Below are 22601 nucleotides of genomic sequence, written 5' to 3' on the forward strand. Positions count from 1 at the left end.
ACGTCTCTAATTGTAAGCCAGCGTCCCCCAAAACCATATAAACTCTTAAAATTTTTATCCGTTTTGTGACAGCTGTAAAATCCTGCCACTGACCCATTATTTAAAAGAAACTAAGATGAAAATCACTATGTTTGCCCATTTTAAAGAGTATCACAAAAATCATAAAAATTGTAAGAGTTTATATGGTTTTGGGGGACGCTGTCTCAAAATAAGAGAGCTTTGTATGGATTTTTTTTACCATGTTTCAAGGCCCATAACTTCGTCTGTGTTCATCCAAAAAGCGTCAAACTTGGTCAAATGACCAATCTCACCGGGTTCTTTCATGTGGTCAGATTATCGATTACTTAAAATTTGAAACTCGCCACAGTTCCCTGCGCAACCTCGGAACGGCCAATAGAGTCAGAGGCACCCATCGGATCATTTCGGTGGATATCTGTTCGGAAGGCCTGTTATCCCCTCATGTCTGCTCGAACGTTCGTAACATGGGAAATAAAATAATCGTTGTTTTTGGAGAGTTAAACTGAAATGTTGTTTTGTTTATGGAAAAACGCCAGCTACGATTTTCAGAAAGGTAACAACAGCTTTAAAATTCGAGAAGCGAGATTTTGTTCCATATAGGTTACGTTTCTGCCGCTTTAATATTCAGCTAGAAAATTCGGAAAGATTCTGAACTGTGTTGGTTAATAAAAACATACAACAGCATCACAAGACTTTTGACTGAATTTTCTCGTTGGGTGCTCCTAAAAGAGTGAACGATTTACTTTTTCAATGATTTTCCGGACCGTTGAGGTGCCTTATTTTTCTGGTTTCAGTATTTGCTCCGGAAGTCTGGGGTTAAGTGGACATACGGGATATCCCTAGCTTTTTGAAACCGGCCAAACTCGGGTCGATTTTGAAAATCACCGCGGAGAGGCCACTGTTTACAAGGTTTCATTGCTTATTTTTTGTTATTATAGTGTTGAATAGAACAAGAAAGGTGTCTATTTAGTTGATTATTGGTTGGTATGTTTCAGGGGGGGTCGAAGACTCGCGGATTTTTCGTATCACAATCATCGCCGATAATTTGACGTCACATCCGGTCAACCGCGAATCGTCGAAAATAATTTTCAAGTGGACGTGTTTGTTTCGTTTTTTGAAGTGGACAGCCTCGATTTATTTTGGTCCATGCAGTCGAGGGAGGTTGTAGGGACATTGCTTCGACTATTTGCGGACAGATGTCGGTAAAAGAAATAGCTTTACTACAAAATTGATGGCAAATAACGACGGCGTACTTTTGTCTCATGGCGGAAAATTTCGCTTACTCCAAATAATTGACCTGCCAACTTTTGGATCTAGCAATCACGGATGTAGCAAAAATGATTATTTAAATAGCCTATTCTGTTTACAACACCACGGATCAAACACTGGTGGTTGTAGTTTGCAATGGTTATAGCGGGAATATCATTATCACAAGCCTTGAAGTTAAAATTTCGAGCGAGTAATCTCTGCAAGACGTCGAAAAGAAGTTTGTAGCAGGCATGTTTTCTTCGTATTTCTGAACTGACAGTTCTTGTGACTTTGTACTGTTGAACGAAGAGAGGTTGCAGATAGAGTGCTTTGATCATTGTAGGAAAGATTTTGACTTCAGATGCAGATTAAGGGAAGTTTGAAGGAAAATGACTGAGACCTGCGGAGAGCGAAGTGCTGTGTCATGGCGGACAATTTCACACTCGTAAAACACGAGTCGTTCCAACTTTTGGACCTAGCAATAACTAATGCGCGGAAATTGTTAAATGAAATAGCCTATTCTGTTTACTAGGCTATGTATGAATTACTGGTGGTTTTAGTTTGTAATGTCTACCTCGGCGATATCATTATCACAGGCCTTGAAGTTTGAGAGGTCGGTATCACTGGAGGTGTTTTTGTTGGGAGAGGACAAAACATGGACCCCCTCTATGGACCGGGTCCATGGCCCGGGTCCATGGACCGGGTCTGCGGTCCGGGTCCATGGACCCCCTATTTTTCAAAAAAGAAAAATAAGTAAAAGTAAAAATAAAAAAAGGAAATAAATGAAAATAAGAGTAAAAAACCAGGTGAAAGAAAGCCAAATCACAGTGCCCTGATTGAGATACCTTTATTGTAAATAATTTCATAAATTACTAAGGTAATATCCAAATTTACATATTAAATTCATTTTAGAAATTAATGAGCAACATTTCATTTTCGCAATTATCGGTAATGAGCAACATGTGAAACGATCAATATTGTCGGAAATTAGCAAGTGTAACAGTAACAATCAAAGATAAGACAAGGATAATTTAAATTCTTGCAAACATTCTGTCATAATATATTAACATGTATAAACTGTTATTTAAATAACATATTTGTAAACTCCCAAATTAATTTTGTTAATAAGTAAATTCGCTTTTTTGACATGTGTAACAAGAAAAAATGGAAAACTAGCATTTTTGTTTAACTGGGCAATACTTTTGGCAATAAATAAATTCATTAATTTTGTTGGGAATTAGCATGTGTAACAGTAACAATCAAAGATTAAACAGGGATATTTTAAATTCTTGCCAACATTCTCTCATAATATATTAACATGTTTAAACTGATATTTAAATAACTTATTTGTAAACTCCCAATTTGTAAATAGGTAAATTTATATTTTCTTGACATGTGTAACAGAAACAAACAGTCTGGGGGGCAAACCCTCAAAAATAATTTTTCTCGGCCCTTCGGACCTCTATTTGGCCAAAATATAAGGTGGGGGCCCAGGTCCCTCCCCTAGATTAACCAATGATAAACAATTCCCCAACTGGAAAACTACTATTTCTTTTTTTTAACTAGGGCTCTAACTTAAAAAAATAAGAGACGTTAAAAAAGTCTGCTGTTTCTCAGTCAGTTGTTTCTCATCGCCAAAACAAAGGAAATATTTCATTTTTATTTCTTTTCCAATTATTTTTGGAGTTGAAAAAATAGGGGGTCCATGGACCCGGACCGCAGACCCGGTCCATGGACCCGGGCCATGGACCCGGTCCATAGAGAGGGTCCATGGACCGGGGGTCCATGTTTTGTCCTCTCCCTTCGACAATAAATCACAAGTACGCCGCCATTACTGTGTCTACGCTAGACCCCATTCTCCGCAGTCCGGTAACCACAGTAACGCTGGCCAGGAACGGATGAACGTCGGAACGTCGGAGCGCGGGAAAGCCGGAGCACCCAAAGAGTCAGAGGCTCCCACCAGATCATTTCGGTGGATATCTGTTCGAAAGACCTGTTATCCCCTCAGATTATCTTAAGAGAAATGTCAGCTCGAACGTTTGTAACATGAGAAATACAATTATTGTTTTTGGAGAGGTAAACTAAAATGTTGTTTTGTTTATGGAAATTAAAAACGCCAGCTACGATTTTCGGAAAGGCACAGGCAGACAAGTCTCTGTCAAGGACCGCGGAGACCATTTTAAAGTGGTAGGGCTAAAAAAAACTGGATAAGACAAGCAAGCATCAGGGGTCACTGTTCGTCCATTTATCATGTAAAATTCTAAATAATCCATGTCATTTGGAGCCCTAAAAATCAACCCAAGCAAGAAAGTGGTAGGGCTATAGCCCTACCAGCCCCTCCCCCTCCGCGGTCCCTGTCTGTGTTTGAGGCCGCGTGACTTTAGCGTCACGGTATGCGCTATTTGATCCCATACATTCACTGTAATTTGTAACGATTGACCTCCGCTTGAGTCAACTGATCGTGAGAAATGCTCCATAAAATACTGAATTTCGCATCTTTTCATCCCAAACGTTGATCTACTGTAAGCCAGATAAATAAAGTTCACTTACCTTTCATCTTTTGTGTTTTCATGGGGTTTTGAGGCCGTTAATTCCTCGATAGTCGTCACCGCCCCCAGCTAAAGTAAGAAAAAATGACAAGGCTGGCAACTTCGATGGCCCACCGAGATCGACAGCCTCCCAGTTTTCGGCCAATTTCTCCAATTCCACGCGTCGCTTACAGTTGGCTTACAGTAGATCAACGTTTGGGATGAAAAGATGCGAAATTCAGTATTGAATGGAGCATTTCTCACGATCAGTTGACTCAAGCGGAGGTCAATCGTTACAAATTACAGTGAATGTATGGGATCAAATAGCGCATACCGCGACGCTTAAGTCACGCGGCCTCAAACACAGAGACTTGTCTGCCTGTGGGAAAGGTAACAACAGCTCGCAAATTCGGGAAACGAGATTTTGTTCAATAAGAAATTTCTGCCACTTTAATATTCAGCAAGAAAATACGAAAAGATTTAACTGTGTTAGTTAACACAAACATACAACGGCATTCCAAGACTTTTGACTGAATTTTCTCATTGCGTGCTCCTGAAAAAATGAACGATTAGCTTTTTCAAGGATTTTCCGGACTGTTCAGGTGTCTCATTTTTCGGGTTTCAGTACTTGCTTCGGAATTCTGGGGTTGAGAGGAGATACGTGATATCTTTGATACAGGCCAAACTCGGGTCGATTTTGAAATCACCACGGAGAGGAACGGGCTGTGCACAAGGTTTCATTGCTTGTTTTTTGTTATTAAAGTGGTTAATTAGAAGAAAAGAAAAAGTGACTATTTAGTCGCTTATTGGTTGGTATGTTTATATCAATAAGCGAGTATTTCATTGCTGGTTTGAACCCAGGAGTATCAGAAGGTCGTATAGAGTGATCGCCCGGGCGAGAGTAGTTCTGAAAAGAACTGTTGTTGGTGACTGACGTTTCGACAGCTTTACTCTGACACTTGACTCTGAAGATGACGTCCGCTCAGGTTGTCGAAACGTCAGTCGCCAACAACAGTTCTTTTCAGAACTACTCTTACCCGGACGATCACACTATACAACCTTATAGTTCACCACTAAATTTTCTCCGATTCTGATTGGTTTAAATTGAACACGTGACGCGACAGTGCCCGTCCGCCGGAGGGCACTATCAGCCCATAGTGCCCTCCCGTGAAAAATGCCCGGATCGATAGTGCCCGCCCGTGACTGTTTTTTGTAAACACGCTGCCTGCAGACAAAAAACCCAACCAAATTCACTGCATTTAGTGGGTTTCTCGTCTGGTTTTGTTTCGTTTGTTAAATTTCGGCTTTCAATTGAGTTTTTTATCCTCAAAAGTAAAAATAATTCACGATGCTTGTTTTTGTATGTGCGCGCGGAAGAAAATTTAGTGGTGAACAATAAAGACAATAGAGTGTTTCTGTCTCGGAACTATCGGTCTGATAGTTGCCCCTTGGAAATTTGATGTTCTTAGGGACTGGTCAATAAGTACAGGGGGGGGGGGGGGGTGGGCCGGAGCAGAAAGGGGGTGGGTCATCAGTTTTTGAGCCCTCGAAAAGGGGTGGGTTATGTAATTTTGATCTACACGTAGGGGGTGGGTCATCTTATTTATTCACTTACTTTTAACTGTTATAGTTCCAAGAAAAGTTGTATTCATCAGTATTTAAAATTGATAAATTTCTCCATGTAAGCAGTTTTAAATGAATTTCTAGCGATTTCAAAAGGCCCAAATATAAAATTTTCCCGGGGGAGCATACCCCCTGACCCCCCTAGATGGCTTGTAATCATATCATTAGTTTTACCTGACTCTCTTCAACCTGCATAGATTCACGCTGAGCTTTAGGCCTTTAAATACCAGTAAACTCTTTTATTACACAACTAAGGTGGTCCGAGGGCTAATAACTAAATCAGTCAATCAGATTACTTAATTTCCGGTCCCGCGAGGGCCGATATTTTCCAAGTATCGGACCGGGTTTTGTCCCGGATGATCCCGCGCTTATTTCCCGCGATTTAGCGCAAGATTTTTGCTAGATTTTTTTGCAAGATTTTTTCGGAGTTTTTATTGCTTTGAAAATGAAATGACCTGACCCCCAGAAATAAATAGCGAGCGTAAAAGTTCTGCCGCACATTGTTTTCCACGACATCTACCGGGTAGCAATTCCCACTACACAAAGTTTCTAGTCGTGTAATAAATCTCTTATTAACCAAGCTTGCTCGGGACCGTACTGTCAAGACCTCGGGCTAATATTCGCCCAGTACAGCCCTCGCGCGTGGTTAATAAGATATATTTCTCAAACAATTTGCAAATATGAATGATGGACAGTGGTTGTATTTTATTTATGTTCTTAATTTCTGTATAAAAATATGAACTCTTCAATATATAATTGATTATGAATTAATATCATGATACTGATTCAGTTTTTTGCATATGTTTGTGTCTAAATTTCCCCATGGACTTTACACACAAATATGTGGAAAACTTACAAAAGGCTAGTATGAGAAGTGATAAATTCATCCTTCTTTGGTGTGTCAAGAAATGGAAAAAAGACGTACATGGAACAGCAGTGTTCATCAGGGAAAATGTCTATGTAGGGAATTTCACTTAAAAAGCTGAAGTCAAATAAAAAATCTCCAACCCCTAACAGATGATAAAGAAATGATAGGTCCCTTGATTTTTTTTTAGCAAAGGGGGTGGGTCATGTAATTTTCAACCCCCTGTCAGGGGTGGGTTAGTCGGTTTTGAGCCAGACGGAAGGAGTGGGTCACAAATTTTTGAGCCACCACTTTTCCAATTGCTCCAGCCCACCCCCCCCCCCCCCTGATACTTATTGACCAGTCCCTTAAAACTAGCATATTTGCCCTCGAAGCTTCGTTTCTCGGGCTAATATTTGTTTTAAGAACATCAAATTTCCGCGGGGCAACTATCAGCCGATAGTTCCTCGACAGAAGCACTCTATTGTTAAAATAATACATTTCGTTACAATAGCCGGACGTTTCTTTCTTAGTATCCAACACCGGTTGGATACTAACTATGCCAGTCCTCTGCAAGCTGCAGAGCCACTTCTACGTCAGTAAGGAATTATTTGGATCTCATTGATGTCACGAGATGGAAAAGAATTAAATGCGAAAAGTGAGACGGTTATTTAATCAGATGTAATTTCAAACACTGTGTCGCGTAACGTTTGTTTAATCGCGTCACTGTTTAATACAAGTTTCATACAAAGCCTATATAGGCGCTCAAAACTATATTTTATGTACGGAAACCATCGAAATTATTTAATACTGAGCAACGGTCTGTATATGAAACACAATGAAGTTCAATCTTCTTAACTACGTTTAGTTATCCTAGAATATTATTACCAAACTACTAACGTTTTAGAATAATTGACGACAATTTCTCGCGTCGCAACTCGCAAACCTCTTTTCCCGCATGAAATATCGCTAAATGAAATAAGAACTCAACCTAATATGTTTTTCCTGAACAACAACGTTTCATGCAGTAACTGGTAATATAACTCTCACATTGGACTGATTCAGCCAGACCTGAGACTCTTACTTTTGGTTCGTCACGCACTCCTCCGAGACGTCTGAGACGTTAAAGCTGTCCGATAAGAGCGTCGTTCAGACGCTCTTACGAAGAGACGTTAAGGCCATCAGACGTTAAAGCCGTCTGTCTTATTTACCGTTTTTAGGCGGGGACGTAGTCTCGAGCCTTATGCTGTCGACCGAGTTTCGTGTGAGAATTACCCTCGTCCCCAGGGCCTTCTCGGCGACGAGTTTTCGAGGGTGCATTTCACAGGTCCGTCCGCCAGTCCGCCATCTTGGTCGTGCGATTGTGAACTTGTGAGGATTTTCTTCGAGAAACCTTGAGTTGAAGATTGCATCTGTTATTTTCGCGCTCACCTACAGACACATAAAGAACTCGTAGTGCCCGCATACTAAATCGACATACTCGCACAAGAGATAGGTCGAGGGTCTACATTTTAACGTTTAATCTGAACTACTAGCGAGATTGTATTTAAACCTGAGCTTTAACTGAAGATGAGAAGTGCAGAAGAATATATTGCCACAACTGCTGAGGTGAGCTATCTAAAGTTAATATTTGCTTGTACTTTAATGATGAATAACATAATGGTCAAAGTATTTATGGAATCGAAATAACGATTGTATGAAAAGGTTAAATATCGGCTAGATGTTGTTATATTTAATTTGCTGGAATTTATAAATCACTAAGCATTGAGAGAGCTTCAAACGCGATCTTTTCTGTCAACAGAACATTTTCATATAATCAGATACTAGGTGATTTTAACATTGATTTTAAAAAAAGTGTACAAAGCAGCAGTGAATATAAACAAATGATTGTAAAATATGGATACAAACAAACTTATTTCAGGCTTTACCACTGATTATTAACAGAACTACAATTGATCACATTTTATATACAAATCTAAATAAATTAAGAGTCCAAACTGGTGTTCTCGAGACACACTAAAGTGACCTTAAAGCTGTGTGGTTTAATAGCAACCATAAAAAGAGTATATACATTTTTGTAGGCTGTAATAACTAGTAAATGATTTAAGAAGCATAGTGTATATGTAGAAAGATGTGTTAATCAGAAAAAAGAAAAATTTAAGTGAATTCAGTAACTACATGTACTTCTGTTGCATTTAATTGTTGTAGTTAATCAGTCTTGGTGTCTAAACAAATATGTGTAAAACAATTATTAAATTTTTAACAATTGATTCTTTCTTTTTTTAAGTTTACAGAACAGAATTTTAAAAAACAACAACAACAGAAAACAACCAAGATACAGTTTTCATAGAATCTACTGACAGCTGTGTTTTGTCCTAATTGCTTCAATATGTTTAATCTGCACTTTGTCAAGAAGCAGCACGAATCTGCGAATGTGGCTATTGCATTGGAACTGGTTACTCTGGAACTGGTGATTGGCCTCTATTAAGCCTCTATGCAATATATAGAAAGCACAATCCTCACTATGAATGGCAGATATATTTAAACAAAACACAGCGAAAACCATGTAGCAATAACAAGTTAAAGCAAAAAACTGTGTAAAACATCTCTGGATTTGCTACTGAAAGACCCTTCAATTCAAATTCATCACTGGCAAACCACTGTATCAACTCTACCGTGACTTCCTAGACTCCACATGTACTGTATCAAGATGTTGGACTTATTGGACTTACTTGCATCACAAATTGCACAGATAGTGCAAACAACTTTCAGCCCCATTTAAATAAAGATACTATATCAACTTTACTTCCTGGAAACTTGTACTTCCTTGCGCTGCATGTTTTACCTTAAAATGATATTATGTTTTTGGACTTACTGGGCAAAGCTTACATTGCAGATTGTACAGTCAGTGCAGACAACTTTAAGCCACATTTAAACAAGAGGCAATCTAGATACATATTTCAAGACATTTTATTCCTGCTGAAGTTGTGGAAGTTTCCTTGCTGTCTAGTAAAGTTTCAAAATATGTTGCATTCCATTGTCAGAAGTTGTGATAAAAGACATCTTATTAGAATTGTACGAATTAAATTGCCAATTTTGTGATCAAAGCAGCTTATAATTTGCCTTTTATTAACTACAGTAACATTGGTTAGAAACTAACCATACCTTAGAATGCACAACTAAAAACACCACCGGAAACAACATACATGTACTGCATTTTAACATTTTATTTACCTGACAAACCAATTTTCCCCCCTTTATAGCAAATGACTCGGTGTCTTAACTTTTGACTAACAGTGAGGAGCCCAAAATAGTGACCACTTTTTATGTATTCACATTCTTCCTTGCAGATTTTATCCAATCAGAAGCTTTTCACAGCTTCTGATTGGAAAACGACTGTGTAAAAGAATGTGAATTAATTAAAAGTGGTCACACATTTGGGCTCCTTGCTGTAAATCACACTGAAATTGACGATATCAATTTCGGCGTTCAATTACTTAGATATCTTTTGGACTCACATTTTCACACAATAGACATTTTTGGCTTTGTCAGTGTAAATTGTCCATTTCAAAATCACATGATGCTCCCCAAAGAACCTGTTTTTAACTATCTGAATACCAAGAGAATTTTTCTGAATTTGAAAGAAGTAATTCTCAAGAGTGATGTCACAGTCTCAAAAACGAAGCCCGAAAGGTCTCTTCTCAGTTCTTTGTTTAGAATTTTTATCATAATAACTTGCTTTACTGGAACGTCCTCGCCTTAGTATGCTATTGCATACCGGTTATTATACTAGACGTAAAAGCCGTCTCGAGACAGCTTTAACGTCTTAGACGGCTTTAACATCTCAAGCATAAAAACGGCTAATGTCAGCGTGGATGTCTTAAACAACAAAGAGCTTTAGTAGATCAGAGAATGACAACGACGTTTAATTTCTATTGCTTATGCTTTCAAACTGGTCTGTAATTGGGAGGACTGAGGGCGCTGGAAAGGTAACTGGACTGAAAGTCGTAAGTCGTACTCGTTCTCGTACTCCAATCAAGGAGACCAATATCCTTCACGGCCTACTATACCAAACGTGTGCTCGTACTCGTACTCAGATATGAAGGTCACCAATATGATCGTTCACCACCTACCAAACGTTCTGTGTACAGTGCAAACACTTTGACCGTATTTCCTGTATAAGTTTTAAATCCCGTGCATTGTGGATGCAGCACATTTTTTATACCATTCAGTACTCTTGCAGGATTGCCCCGTTAATATGGGTCATGCGATTTTGAGTTGTGCACTATATAAATACTGTACTTTAAATTATTGCTTTAAATTAGGATGTGCAAGTCAAAACCAATCAAACCATTTACATACATACACCAGAACCACACTGTATGGAAATAATAAACATGCCACGCATCTGCAATGCACTGACAAAAATTTAAAACTTATACTCTTAACAGTAAATATGTTCACATTGATGCGCTGTACACAAAACCTTTCAAAACATTAATGATAGCGTTTAAAAATATTTACAGCACATGAGTAAAAACAGCTTTGAAATGTTCTCTCCAAATTAAATGCTACTGTCCACTGGGAACCGGATAAGATTTATTCCCAGTTGGCCTAGGATGAACTAATACGAGTTATAGCCAACAAGATCAGAAGGCTTCTCCGTTAAATTAAAGGGAAAAACAGAAATATATAATGTGAAGAGGGTAAGTAACCGATCTTTTGTGTGCGACAGTCTAACAACGTTTACAATGAGAGTCTAATCTTCTGAATATGCGCATCTCAACTAGTTTGAAAGACAAGAAATATAAGCTGAGATTCTAGTAAATTTGAAATAACATTTGTTGCCGAAATATTTACTGATCTCGGTTTGAGGGAGAAGCCTACTGAGATATCAGTACGCTTAATGACAAAATGACCGAGAAAAATTTCACCTGAAAATGTAGCAAAAAGCCGTTTATCATATCAGTGCTAATGGCAGTTGAAAATAAATCGCAAAATATCTTTCAAGTAAAAAGTGCGAAGAGTAAAACATAACTCAAACAGGAAAAATATAGGAGACTTGTGACTTGAGCTACGTTCTGATCCCGAACGAATAAAGAAAAACCAAAATATTTCTGTTACTTTTGTCCACTAAAACATTTTGACACTTTTGAGACCTTGAAAAGAGCGTATAACGATATATAGTGGACCTTATAGACACCAAAAACAATAAAAGTATAACCTTTATAGCTTTAGAACAACGTTCACGCAAGCATTGCTTCTCTCATATGATCATCGTAATGTTTGACGATATATGCCTTACTGCTAAATTCCTCCTGACAAATCCAACAGGTGAGGCTTTCAACTTGGTTGGAATTTTCTTCAGTCAACGAAGACAGCATACGGGACTTTTTGCCACAGTGAGTTGCTATTTGTTCCCGAATGGGTCTTTCTTGTTTAATGCACTTGCCATACTGCTTCCGTTTTAAACACTTTTCTCGCACATGTCGCTTTTCATGGGTTCTGCAGCTTGATGATTGGCTAAAGGACTCACCGCAATAATTGCATGTATACGGCTTCAAACTTGTATGTGTTCGTTCATGTCTCTTGCAATCTGATGATTTGCTAAACCACTTATTACAATGACTGCACTTGTACGGCTTCATTCCTGTATGTGTTCGTTCATGCCTCTTACAATGTGATGATTGATTAAAGCACTTATTACAATGCTTGCATGTAAAGGGCTTTACTCCTGTATGTGTTCGTTCATGTACCTTGCAATGTGATGATTGATTAAAGAGCTTATTACAATGCTTGCATGAATATGGTTTCACTCCTGTATGTGTTCGTTCATGTTTCTTAAAATTTGACGAATCGCTAAAGCACTTGTTACAATGCTTGCATAAATATGGCTTTTCTCTTGTATGTATTCGTTGATGTCTCTTGCAATCTGTTAATTGGCTAAAGCTCTTGTTACAATGCTTGCATGAATACGGCTTTACTCCTGTATGTATTCGTTCATGTTTCCTGCAATTTGATGAATCGCTAAAGCACTTATTACAATGCCTGCATGTGTACGGCTTCATTCCAGTGTGTGTTCGTTCATGTTGCTTGCAAGCCGATAAGTAGCTAAATAACTGGCCACAGTGCCTGCACTCATGTGCCATCTCTCCTGTCACTTTATGCCTAGTAACATTTTCTCCGTCACTGCAAGGCGCGTTGCACTCCGCATCCTTACGAGGCACCTTCTTTTTTGTTCAGTGAACTTTGCTGCCGATCAAGATAAATGTTCCTTGGTATTCCTAAGGTAAGGGCAATGGAGATGTGACATGATGTTTGCGCTTGGAATATTCTTTTCTTTCGTCAAAGGTTTAGTGGACGTGTCTATTATGTTAGGAGATGTTTTGAATATATAGATAACCGAACTGAGAGACATCTGTCTGTGACAGTTTTGTCCTTTCTGTGAGAATTACATTTCTTCAACACAAATGGTTATTTATGATTATCATTCCAAAAGGCAAATTGTAAGTTTTCTTAGAACCCCAGTTTCAAAGTCCAAGCCCCTGTATGTTATGCACAATAATGTATATGACCCACTGTCATGCTAATTCATGCAGTGTTCCAGTTAAGTTTTTGAAGCAAGGGGTCACAAAATTTAAGATACGGGTCAACCAAACCGGTGTATGTAGCACCTTGTTAGGGGGGTCGGGTAAAAAGTTTCCCTTTTTGTAGGGAAGGATATGCGGGCACTTCACGAGAAAAATTTTAAAAGTGTTATACTTCAGGGTGCTATTTGGTAGCTAACTGATTGATTAAAATTATCTACCTTAATTATGAAATACTTTACCTATCAGAGAGCTCTCAAGCTCATACATATTGTTCCGCAAAGAGATAGTATGGTAAACGACTCACTGCGTCTTTCCTAGGGAGGTCTGGGGGTATGCTCTCCCAGCATTTCTTAGACTGGTTTTCTCAATTCTGGGTACATATGACCCAGTTTTGAATCTCAAAAATTAGGTTCTAATTAGTACATGTACTGTGGTCTCAATTTTCTTAGTTAATAGTCAACATAGAATGACAAAATTTCCACAAAATTTAAAAATAAAATTTAAAATTAAAATTGGTTTTTATAAATACAAAACCGCTGTCTTTTCCCCTCTATATTTACTATAATTTGCTTGACTTTGTGTATAATACATAAGGCACAAGAACTGAGAAGACTTTTCGTTGACACTATTCGAAGTGTAAAAGGAAACTGCTGTCTGTAGTAATGCAGGCACAAGTTCTATCGTAAGTTCAGGACACGATGGAAAAATAGAGAATGTTGCGACCTCGCAAATGGATTTAAACATTCTATTTCGAACAATTTTGCCTTGTGAAATGCAAAATAGCGAGGAGAAAAAAGAAATTACCGTGTGCCTGTTTTCAGACCGAAGTTGAAGCTGAAAAAGGAGGTTACTTGGCCGGGCGTTTCAGTAAAACTATTGCTTTTCTTGTCGCTTGAAAGGAGATGAAAACAAAATGTAACAAGAATACAGCCTTTGACAAGTAAACTTGCCTTCAGAACTAAGGTGGTTGAACTTTTGTGATTTCTTTCTTGCCCTGAATTTATTTTTTTTCCAATATCTTTGTGTTTGGAAACTTGCTTCCTTGTTTTTTATTGTTAAGCTTACTTCTTTCATTTGTCGTGGGCAGGTAGCCGTCTCTATCGAGACGGCTTTAGTTCAAAACTAAAATGTCCCAGGATTAAACTTCGAATTTGCTAAGCAATCTGTTCACAGGTGTTGTTCCATTGATTATACAGTCAGTTGTATAACATGTGAGATCAAAGTGTGAGATTGAGTAAACGACTGTTGAAATCTGAAGCATATGCTTCGGTTATCACATTTCGTACCACTCTCGTACCGAAAGCCTCCTTTCAACAAAGAAGTGAGGGTTCTATTCAGAGAAAAATCACAGTACTTTAGGAGCCGTGATTTATTTATTTATTTATTTATTTTCTTTTTTTTTTTTTGGGGGGGGGGGGGGGGGGAGGGGGGGGATTTCTGGGAAAGAGGTTGGTAAGTACCGCTTCCCGTACCTTTTTTTCAACTTCCCTCCCCTTAACATTGCTGTTCCCTCCTCTTTGACCCATTACTTTTTCAAAATATAACAAAATGTTGCGATTTTTTATTTCCTCCCAGTTCCCGCCACCTTGTGACTGGTTTGTAACCAAGTGAAGGAAAATGTCAGTCTGTTATATCCTAATTTACATACTTTTGACTCCGCTAAATTTAACACACGATACAGATTCCCTGCTTGGTGATTTAGCATTACATTTCACTCGAAAAATTTAGCTTCAAAACTCATTTGTGACTGCAACACTGACACCGTTGAAAATCGCTTAAAAATTTAAAATCTAAGCTAACCAGACAAAAAATTGCAGTGTTTCATTGCAGTGATAGTTGGAACAAACAAAAACCAACAGGCGTTATTCCCCATTTATTATTGAATCCCGATAACTCGAACCTTCAAGGGAAATCGAAAAAGGTTCGAATTATCAGAAATTCGAGTTATTGAGGGTAAAATTAGTATTGGTAATCACATGTTGACGAGTGAAATTAGGAAATAATTTCACGCGCGTTTTGTCAAACTGCTAATAAATTCCCGACCCTTTAGGCGAAGGAAATTATTAGCAGTTTGACAAAATGCAAGTGAAATTATTTCCTAATTTCACGAGTACACCATTTGATTACATTTTAATATCATAGGTGACAAATTACGCTTGCAATCGTAGGTTTTTGACTGGTATATTGCATCGCGAACTCCGAGCTTTGAAAAGTTGAAAGCATACATTTTGCTCAAATTCGCAAGTTTTTTAGCCTTTGAAGAAAACCTTTTAGAGATTCTTTTTTGCTGTTGACAAAACGTTTTAAAGATGAATCAACTGTCAATTATGTCTCACATTATGACCGTAGTTCGTCTGAATGAACTGAAAACGGTGCCCGTTTAAAACGCTCAAAAATCCGCTCGATGCCATTTATGTAATTGGCTTAGGCCTAGAAGTCGTTTTGACGTTTTGGAATATAAAATATCACCAAAAGTTTTATTACAAGGCCAAGGCTAGCTGGCTAAGATGAAATTCAAGCGAAAATGTACAAAGTTTAAGCTTTAAAACATCTTTTATTACGGACGCCATCTTGCCGCTAACTACGTTGCCATGGCAATTTTATAATTTCACATGTGAAATTATAAATTAACGTTAAAATTTCGCGCCAAAATTAAGGAGTAATTTGTCACCCATGATATTAGTAAGAAAATGACTTAAAGGGCAATTATAAAAGGTTGGAGTTAGCTGGAGGTTCGAGTTATTGAGGGTTCAAGTTAGCGGGATTCAAATGTACAATTAAAATTCTGTAAGACATGGCTTTTGTATGTGTTTTAAGACGAACTCAGGCCAAAATTTATAGCTAGGTCCATGCTGGATAGGTCAGGATTTATTTTGCAAGTTCGCTTCTGGAGAATTTGACGATGGAGGAAATAGCAAATAACAAAAAAGCGCCCGCAAATATAACCAGGTCATTTGTCGGGCCAAGGGCAAGTTTTGACCTGACAAGAAGCCAATCTGGTTGGACTGTCATTAGAAATTAAAAAAGAGACAATCAGTCATTAAAGACATTTCCGTTCTGTATTTCAATATAGACGGTAACCCTTCGTTAGAATCTTGGTTGCAAATTTAAACAGCTTCAATGCGACTGAAAATTGAGTGTTGACAACCAGCTTCAAAATGTTGTAGAATTTTTGGTTAATTTAAATTTCTGTTCCAAAGCCGTGAAATTATAAATTAATTTTTCATACACAGCCGCGTGAAACAGTGCATCGATCCTAAACAAAACTGTAGTATTCTTTCCAGTAAATAAACACAACGCTTTGACTTTTAAACTATTCCCAGACAAGATGCATCTAATCAGATAACAAAGAAATCTGTTCGCTTAAAAAAGACAAAATTTCCGAACAAAAGATTGAAATATGAAAGAAACTTGAATAAAACTTCGTTTAGGATTTAATTTCATTTAAGACGAAGGCAAGAAATGCATTCCAAGGCTTCAAGAATTTCAAAACACAGATTTACATGCATTATAAATTTTTGTCTATGGAAAACTCAGAGTTATGAATTATATTTCACCTGCCAGAATGAAAGTGAGTTCACAACCAGCTAAAATTTACACGGTGACTACATGACTATCAGACCAGCAGTCCCTTTTTTGCCCACCCCCCACCTAATACCCCCACGTAATAAAGAAATATGTTGGTATAGTACGCGAAAGCATATTTATTTGAAAAAACTAGGAGCACAAGGTGGTATCGGGTAATTTTTCAGGAGGCACAACAACACGATGGCCGAAGAATAAACATCTGTTGCTTGAAGACATGGCTATAACATGTGCTTGCTTTTAAGTTTAAGTGCTATGAAAATGACAAGGAATGCATTACAGATGCATCATCCATGGTAGAAGAGTTTTAGTCAGCGACTGAAAATTGTTAAATCAATTGAAATCATTGAATTTTACGATGTGTCAGATGTTGATAAACACAGAAAGACTTACAGTAAACATGTTTGTCAGAAATATTGTTTCACACAATGACAATATTTCAATCAAATTGTTTTATAGATTCTCTGAATTTGCCATATTTAACTATTCATATTAAGTTTAGGCTATTTGTTGAGGAAATCACTATATATGTTATATAAAGCTAATTTTGAATTAAAAGTTCACATGTTTTTCCTGTGTTTAAAGTAAATTCTGGTAACCTATCATGCCAAAGTGAATGCATCTTAAATAAAGTATATATGCTTAAGCCTACCAATACTTGAAAGCCCATGCACAAGTCTACAGTATAATCTATAGCTACTGTATAATTACTGCCAGTTTGTGAAAGGTAATTTCACAGCAGACATGTTGTGACGTATGTGGCACAGTATTTTTTTTAGATTCTTACTATAAATAAAATAATTTTGCATCTACTAAAACTGAAGAGAAAGCAGAGCAGCTATAATTAATAATTATTCGCTTCAGGCTCAGTGATTATTGTTGAATAATCCCCGAGACGAAGTCGAGGGGATTATTCAACAATAATCACTGAGCCTGAAGCGAATTATTGTTTTAGTATAATTTTCAGAGGTGAATATCAAAAACTGCAAAATAACAATAGAAAACACGAAAACAACAAACAGAAGTGCTCGCTTGCATATGTGTAAACCAGTTTAATTCATCGATTGAAATCATAATTTACACTCAAGTTTTAGCAATAAAACGGAACAAAACAAACGCTACGAAAAAGATAGATATCCGGTACCTTTGTTTAATCGTTGGTGACTTCTGAGCAATTGTGTGAATCCTCTCGAAATTACTAGCTCCAGTGAGAAGAGAACTAAATAATGTTATGACAGTCGATCTGACTGAGTACATGGCCGTGTGCGATCTCCAAAACCACCATGTTTACGATCAATTCTAATGCCTTGAAAACCATCTCTTGAAAATATTTTCGGTCTAAAACCCTTGGTAGTAAATTTGCAAAATTCCCAAAGTTTCAAATATCCAGGATTTGGAGTAATTTCTTTTAAATGAGAGAAGTTTTCATTCAGGAAATGCCGCCATGTTCACTGACCTGGATGGCAAACGTGGCATGGCTTAGTAGCCAAACCTTCAGATGCAATATTCACCGCCTAGCGCGGTGAATATTGCCACATAGTCCGAGCTTCTCGACCAATCAGAATTGAATTCTGCAGTTGCTCCCTCTAATCCAACCCCTGGTTTTCACTGGGAATAGAATTAAGAACCATGAGTTGTGACACTTGGAATTTCTGCAAGATGCTTGGCCATGAGTTCATGACACCACACTCTATTCAAATCTTGCTGAATTCTCTTTTTAAATATTGCATCGTTTTGTTTCAGTTCGCTTTGCTGAGAGGTAGGAAGTGCCCTTGTGCATCTAGCTGTTCTGGGATTTTTCTTTTGTGTACATGTATTAAACAATAAGCTTACTTATGGATAAGCTTTTTACTTGTGCGAGGAGGTGATGAGTTCCAAAGTTGGTAACCAGTTTTTTTGTAACTTAGCACTTCTTCATCGATATATCACAGTTTAGATTGGCTAATGTATCAGTCAATTCCAAGCGAGATCATCCCCCCCCCCCCCCCGGGCAACCCCCGGGCATTTGACCGCTACTGAGGCCCAGATAGTGGTGAATTTGATCGAACAGAAGCCCGGATGGTCGGGCATTTGACCGTCGACAAAATGTGTCATAAACTATAAAACGCTGGCGAGCTCAAGCGCGTGAAGTTAGTATTTGGTTACGCTAATGTAAAGTACCTAGTTTCAACGTATCTATCTTTTCCTATTACAATTGGCTGATAAATAGGGCATGAGTGTCCGTTTAGACCAAGTGTTAACGAGAAGGTAACTGGGTGGTAGCGAATCCACTCGTACTCGTAGGCTAAATGACCGCAATTCAACGAGAAAACCGACTCACAATGACATTTCAGCCCGAACGGTGGGGCATTTGACCGTGCAACTGGCCCACATAGTGGGGAATTTGATCAGACATTTTGAAAAAAGTCAAATGCCCGGGGGTTTGCCCGGGGGGGGATGATCTCGCTTGGAATTGACTGATACATAAGTTCTTTTGATGTCGCTCACTTTTCCGCAGAGCAAAACAAAAGTCTTATTTGGCTTGTCATCCCGACCGGCGACTCAACAGCGTTATAAATTTCAAGTGCTGAATTCTTATTCATTGAAACGTAAATTGGTCTACCTGTGTTTCGAAGTTTAGCTATACATGTAAAACGCATCTTAATAGACTCTCTTACCTTAATAAAACAGCGAGTGACGTCTTCGACAACAAATCACATGTACGCCGCCATGACACTTTGATTACACTGGAGCCCAGTCTCCGTAGTGTGGCTGTATCGTACCGCTGGAATGCCAGATTACCGAACCGCCGGAACAATACAAAAAAGTTTAGCTTTTTCAAGACTGTTTCGGGATGTTTAGGGATTCCGTGGCTTGTTCCATACAGTCTATTTAGCCAAAACGTGCGTCGGAGGAGGTAAGCTATTAAGAAGTATCGTTTATTAAAAAAAACTATTACACTTGGCAGTCCTCGGACTGAATTATGTGTATTTTTACAAATTTATAAAAATGTATAAAAACTATGTACAGGATTTAAAAAATATTAAAAGCTATTTACATTAAAATATATTAAATACTATTAAAAGCGATCTATACAATGTAATTTAAACTATTGCATATAATAAAAGAATTTTTAAAACGGTCCGTCTTACATACAGGCGTGTTGAACACTCTCCTGTTTCGAAGTTGGTGGTTGTTGGTTGGCCTTTCAGGCAGCAGATTGACTAGTTTGTAGTTTTTTGTAGTTACAATGTCATTAAATAGGCTCTTAGAAAGCAAATCACGCCTGCCAGCCAGGGTAGGGATACTGGCCTCTTCTAATGCCTTTCTGTATCCTGAATTTGGGAAAATTATACGCATTGCACGCCTCTGGATGCGCTCTAATTCCTCTGACAGATAGCCAGGAAGGCTGCTGTGAAACAACTGGCATGAATATTCAAGGACTGTTCTTATTACACTACAAAAAAATAGAACTAGATCATTAGAGCTGACTGCGGCACGTTTTAACTGTCGTAATACGTAAAGACGCTTGGCAGCTTTTGATGTGATTATTTCTATGTGATCGTTCCATTTTAAATCATTTCTGAGCGTAATTCCTAGAACTTTGGCGGAAGAGACTCTTTCAAAGTTAAGTCCATCCACCTCGAAATAACTTCAGGACCTTCAGGATCCACATTAGACATCTCAAACATCAAGGATTTCTTCAAACAATGTTATCGTCGCATAAGAGTAGCAAAATCTCAAACGAGACACTAAACATCGCACATTTATTATCATTTACAACTACGAGTTTGACTAGAAAAAAAAGAAAGAACAGCAACAAAATAAATATTAACAACAAGGCTAGCGGAATAAAAACAAAGAAACAAAAGAACATAAACTTACAGAATTTTTCCCGAATGAATCACCAGCAAGATAGCCTAAGGTCTGATATCGATTTTTATAGTAACGAGCGCTGCCAACAACTGCTAACGGTTTTTTAAAAAATATATCAAATTATGCGCAAAGACTCTGTCCCAGTAAAGTTCTAGTATAAATAACTGCGTGAATGTTTCAAAAACGAAATACAAAATATTTTCTCAATATGGAAAAAAGGCACTACAAACAGGGAGTAATAAGTCAGCTAAAAACCAATGACGACGAAACAGTAAATTCAGACAAAGAAATCCTAAACCAGTGCGAATCCTTTTACAAACGGTTATACAGCTCTCAAATGAATATCAACGACACTTACGATGATGACATGTTTTTTTGATAAGAATAATACCAAGATTCTGAACCCATACGAGCATGCGCAGTTGTCATGCAAAGGCCGTCTGACCAAACATGAATGTTTACAAGCATTAAAAAATACAGAAGCAAATAAAACACCTGGCTCGGACGGAATACCTGCCGAATTTTATAAAGTTTTTTGGAACGATGTGTCGGACCTTCTTGTTAATTCGCTTAACTTTGCATATCAGATGGGACAATTTTCGGTAACCCAGAGGCGTGGAATTCTTAAATTAATCCCAAAAAGGATACAGTACCTTACTTCATTAAGAATTGGAGACCCATAACCCTTTTAAACTGTGACTACAAAATTGCGACCAAAGCTATTGCGAACAGACTGAAAAACGTTCTATCGAACATTATAGATAACGATCAAACTGGATTCCTTAAAGATAGGTTTATCGGAGAGAATATCAGACTCATCGGTAGCGTAATGCACTATACAACGACCAACAAAGTCCCTGGACTTTTACTTTTTCTCGATTTTGAAAAAACTTGTGATACAGTAGAGTGGCCTTTCTTTCAAAAAACATTTAGGTATTACAATTTTGGCCAATCATTAATTAATTGGATTAAACTGTGCTACCACAACACAGAAAGCTGCATTCTTAATAACGGATGGGCCAGCGATTGTTTCAAGCTAGAAAGAGGAGTGAGGCAGGGCTGCCCACTTTCTCCCTATCTTTTTATTCTCTGTGTTGAGGTTCTAGCAGATGCAATAAGGAAAAACCAAAACGTGAAAGGCATTTTTGTGAATGGAAAAGAAATAAAAATTAGTCAGTATGCGGATGACACCACTTTAATACTAGATGGTTCCTTGCAATCCCTTATCGCTTCTCTGCATATGTTGGATAACTTTCAACTGTTATCTGGTCTTAAATTAAATAACAAAAAAAACAGAAGCCCTCTGGATTGGTTCTAATGCCGGAAAAGAAGAAAAACTGTGCCCGGAAAAAGACTTGAAGTGGGTGAAAGAAAAGGCCAAAGTCCTTGGAGTATGGTTTTCGAGTTATCCTGACCTAACCGTAGAGCTGAACTACAACGAAAAATTAACAAAAATAAAATATAGCCTTAGCTGCTGGGAGTGTCGTCGACTTACCCTTTATGGTAAAATTACTGTTCTAAAAAGTTTAATCGCGTCCCAACTGGTATACATTTTATCCCCCCTCACAACTAATCACCGCGTCTTGAAGGAAATCAATAGCCTCTTCTACGATTTTTATGGAACGGCAAAGGCGACAAAATCAAGCGGGAACTAATGATAAACGACTATGCAAAAGGCGGTTTAAACATAGCCTGCGTAGCTGGCGGTATTGTTGGGGTTTAAAGCGCCCACCAGCATGCAAGCGGCGAAGCCGCGACAACGAGCGGCGCAGCCGCGAGTGGCTTGGGGAGGAGAAGCTTTCAACTCCTCCTCCCCAAGCCACTCGCGGCGTCGCCGCTTGCTAGTGAGCACTTAAAAACCCAACAATACTGCCAGCTACGCAGGATAGTTTAAACATGATTGATATTGAATCTTTTAATAAAGGTTTAAAAACTACCTGGGTCAAAAAATATATTGATGTTAACAATCACGGGAAATGGAAACTCTTCTTTGATTTAGAACTTAGAAATTACGGGGGAAGAGCTTTTTCAGCGGCAACTTCAGAAAAAGCGACTTGTTAAAGCATTTTAAATTATCCTATCCCTTTATCCTGTAGATTGCAAATATCTGGTCTGAAATAACTTTCGAGAATAATATAGAGACTACAGACCATTTTCGCTCTCTGAACCTTTGGCACAACTCTCTTTTACGGATCAATAACAAACCAATCTTCTACGAAGCATGGCTACAAAAAGGGATTTACAAGGTTTCGCATTTGATGAAAGATTCAGATGCGTTCCTATCCTTTCATGAATTCAAAGAGCGCTATG

General features: G+C 38.1%; 4 protein-coding genes across 4 annotated transcripts in view; all 4 read right to left on the reverse strand.

Moving 5' to 3' along the window:
• The window catches only part of LOC144655394 (uncharacterized), a 147797-nt gene that overhangs the window by 86383 nt on the left and 38813 nt on the right, over positions 1-22601 (reverse strand). The window lies entirely within an intron of this gene.
• The window catches only part of LOC144655424 (uncharacterized), a 223723-nt gene that overhangs the window by 74007 nt on the left and 127115 nt on the right, over positions 1-22601 (reverse strand). The window lies entirely within an intron of this gene.
• LOC144655411 (uncharacterized) lies at positions 10934-12419 on the reverse strand. Its single transcript, XM_078515673.1, has one exon. The coding sequence runs from the start codon at positions 12408-12410 to the stop codon at positions 11508-11510; it is 903 nt and encodes a 300-aa protein (XP_078371799.1). The 5' UTR covers positions 12411-12419; the 3' UTR covers positions 10934-11507.
• Positions 19361-20660, reverse strand: LOC144654031 (uncharacterized). Its single transcript, XM_078514149.1, has 2 exons — positions 20650-20660; positions 19361-20067 (listed from the first exon to the last, which is right to left on the reverse strand). The coding sequence occupies exons 1-2, from the start codon at positions 20658-20660 to the stop codon at positions 19506-19508; spliced, it is 573 nt and encodes a 190-aa protein (XP_078370275.1). The 3' UTR covers positions 19361-19505.

Source organism: Oculina patagonica, chromosome 5 (assembly GCF_052425735.1).
Source record: "Oculina patagonica isolate OP01 chromosome 5, crgOcupat, whole genome shotgun sequence".
Lineage (NCBI taxonomy): Eukaryota > Metazoa > Cnidaria > Anthozoa > Scleractinia > Oculinidae > Oculina > Oculina patagonica.

Bases quoted from the DNA above. Each gene is read 5' to 3' on its own strand.
- LOC144655411 (XM_078515673.1), bottom strand. From the start codon at position 12,410: ATGGCACATGAGTGCAGGCACTGTGGCCAGTTATTTAGCTACTTATCG.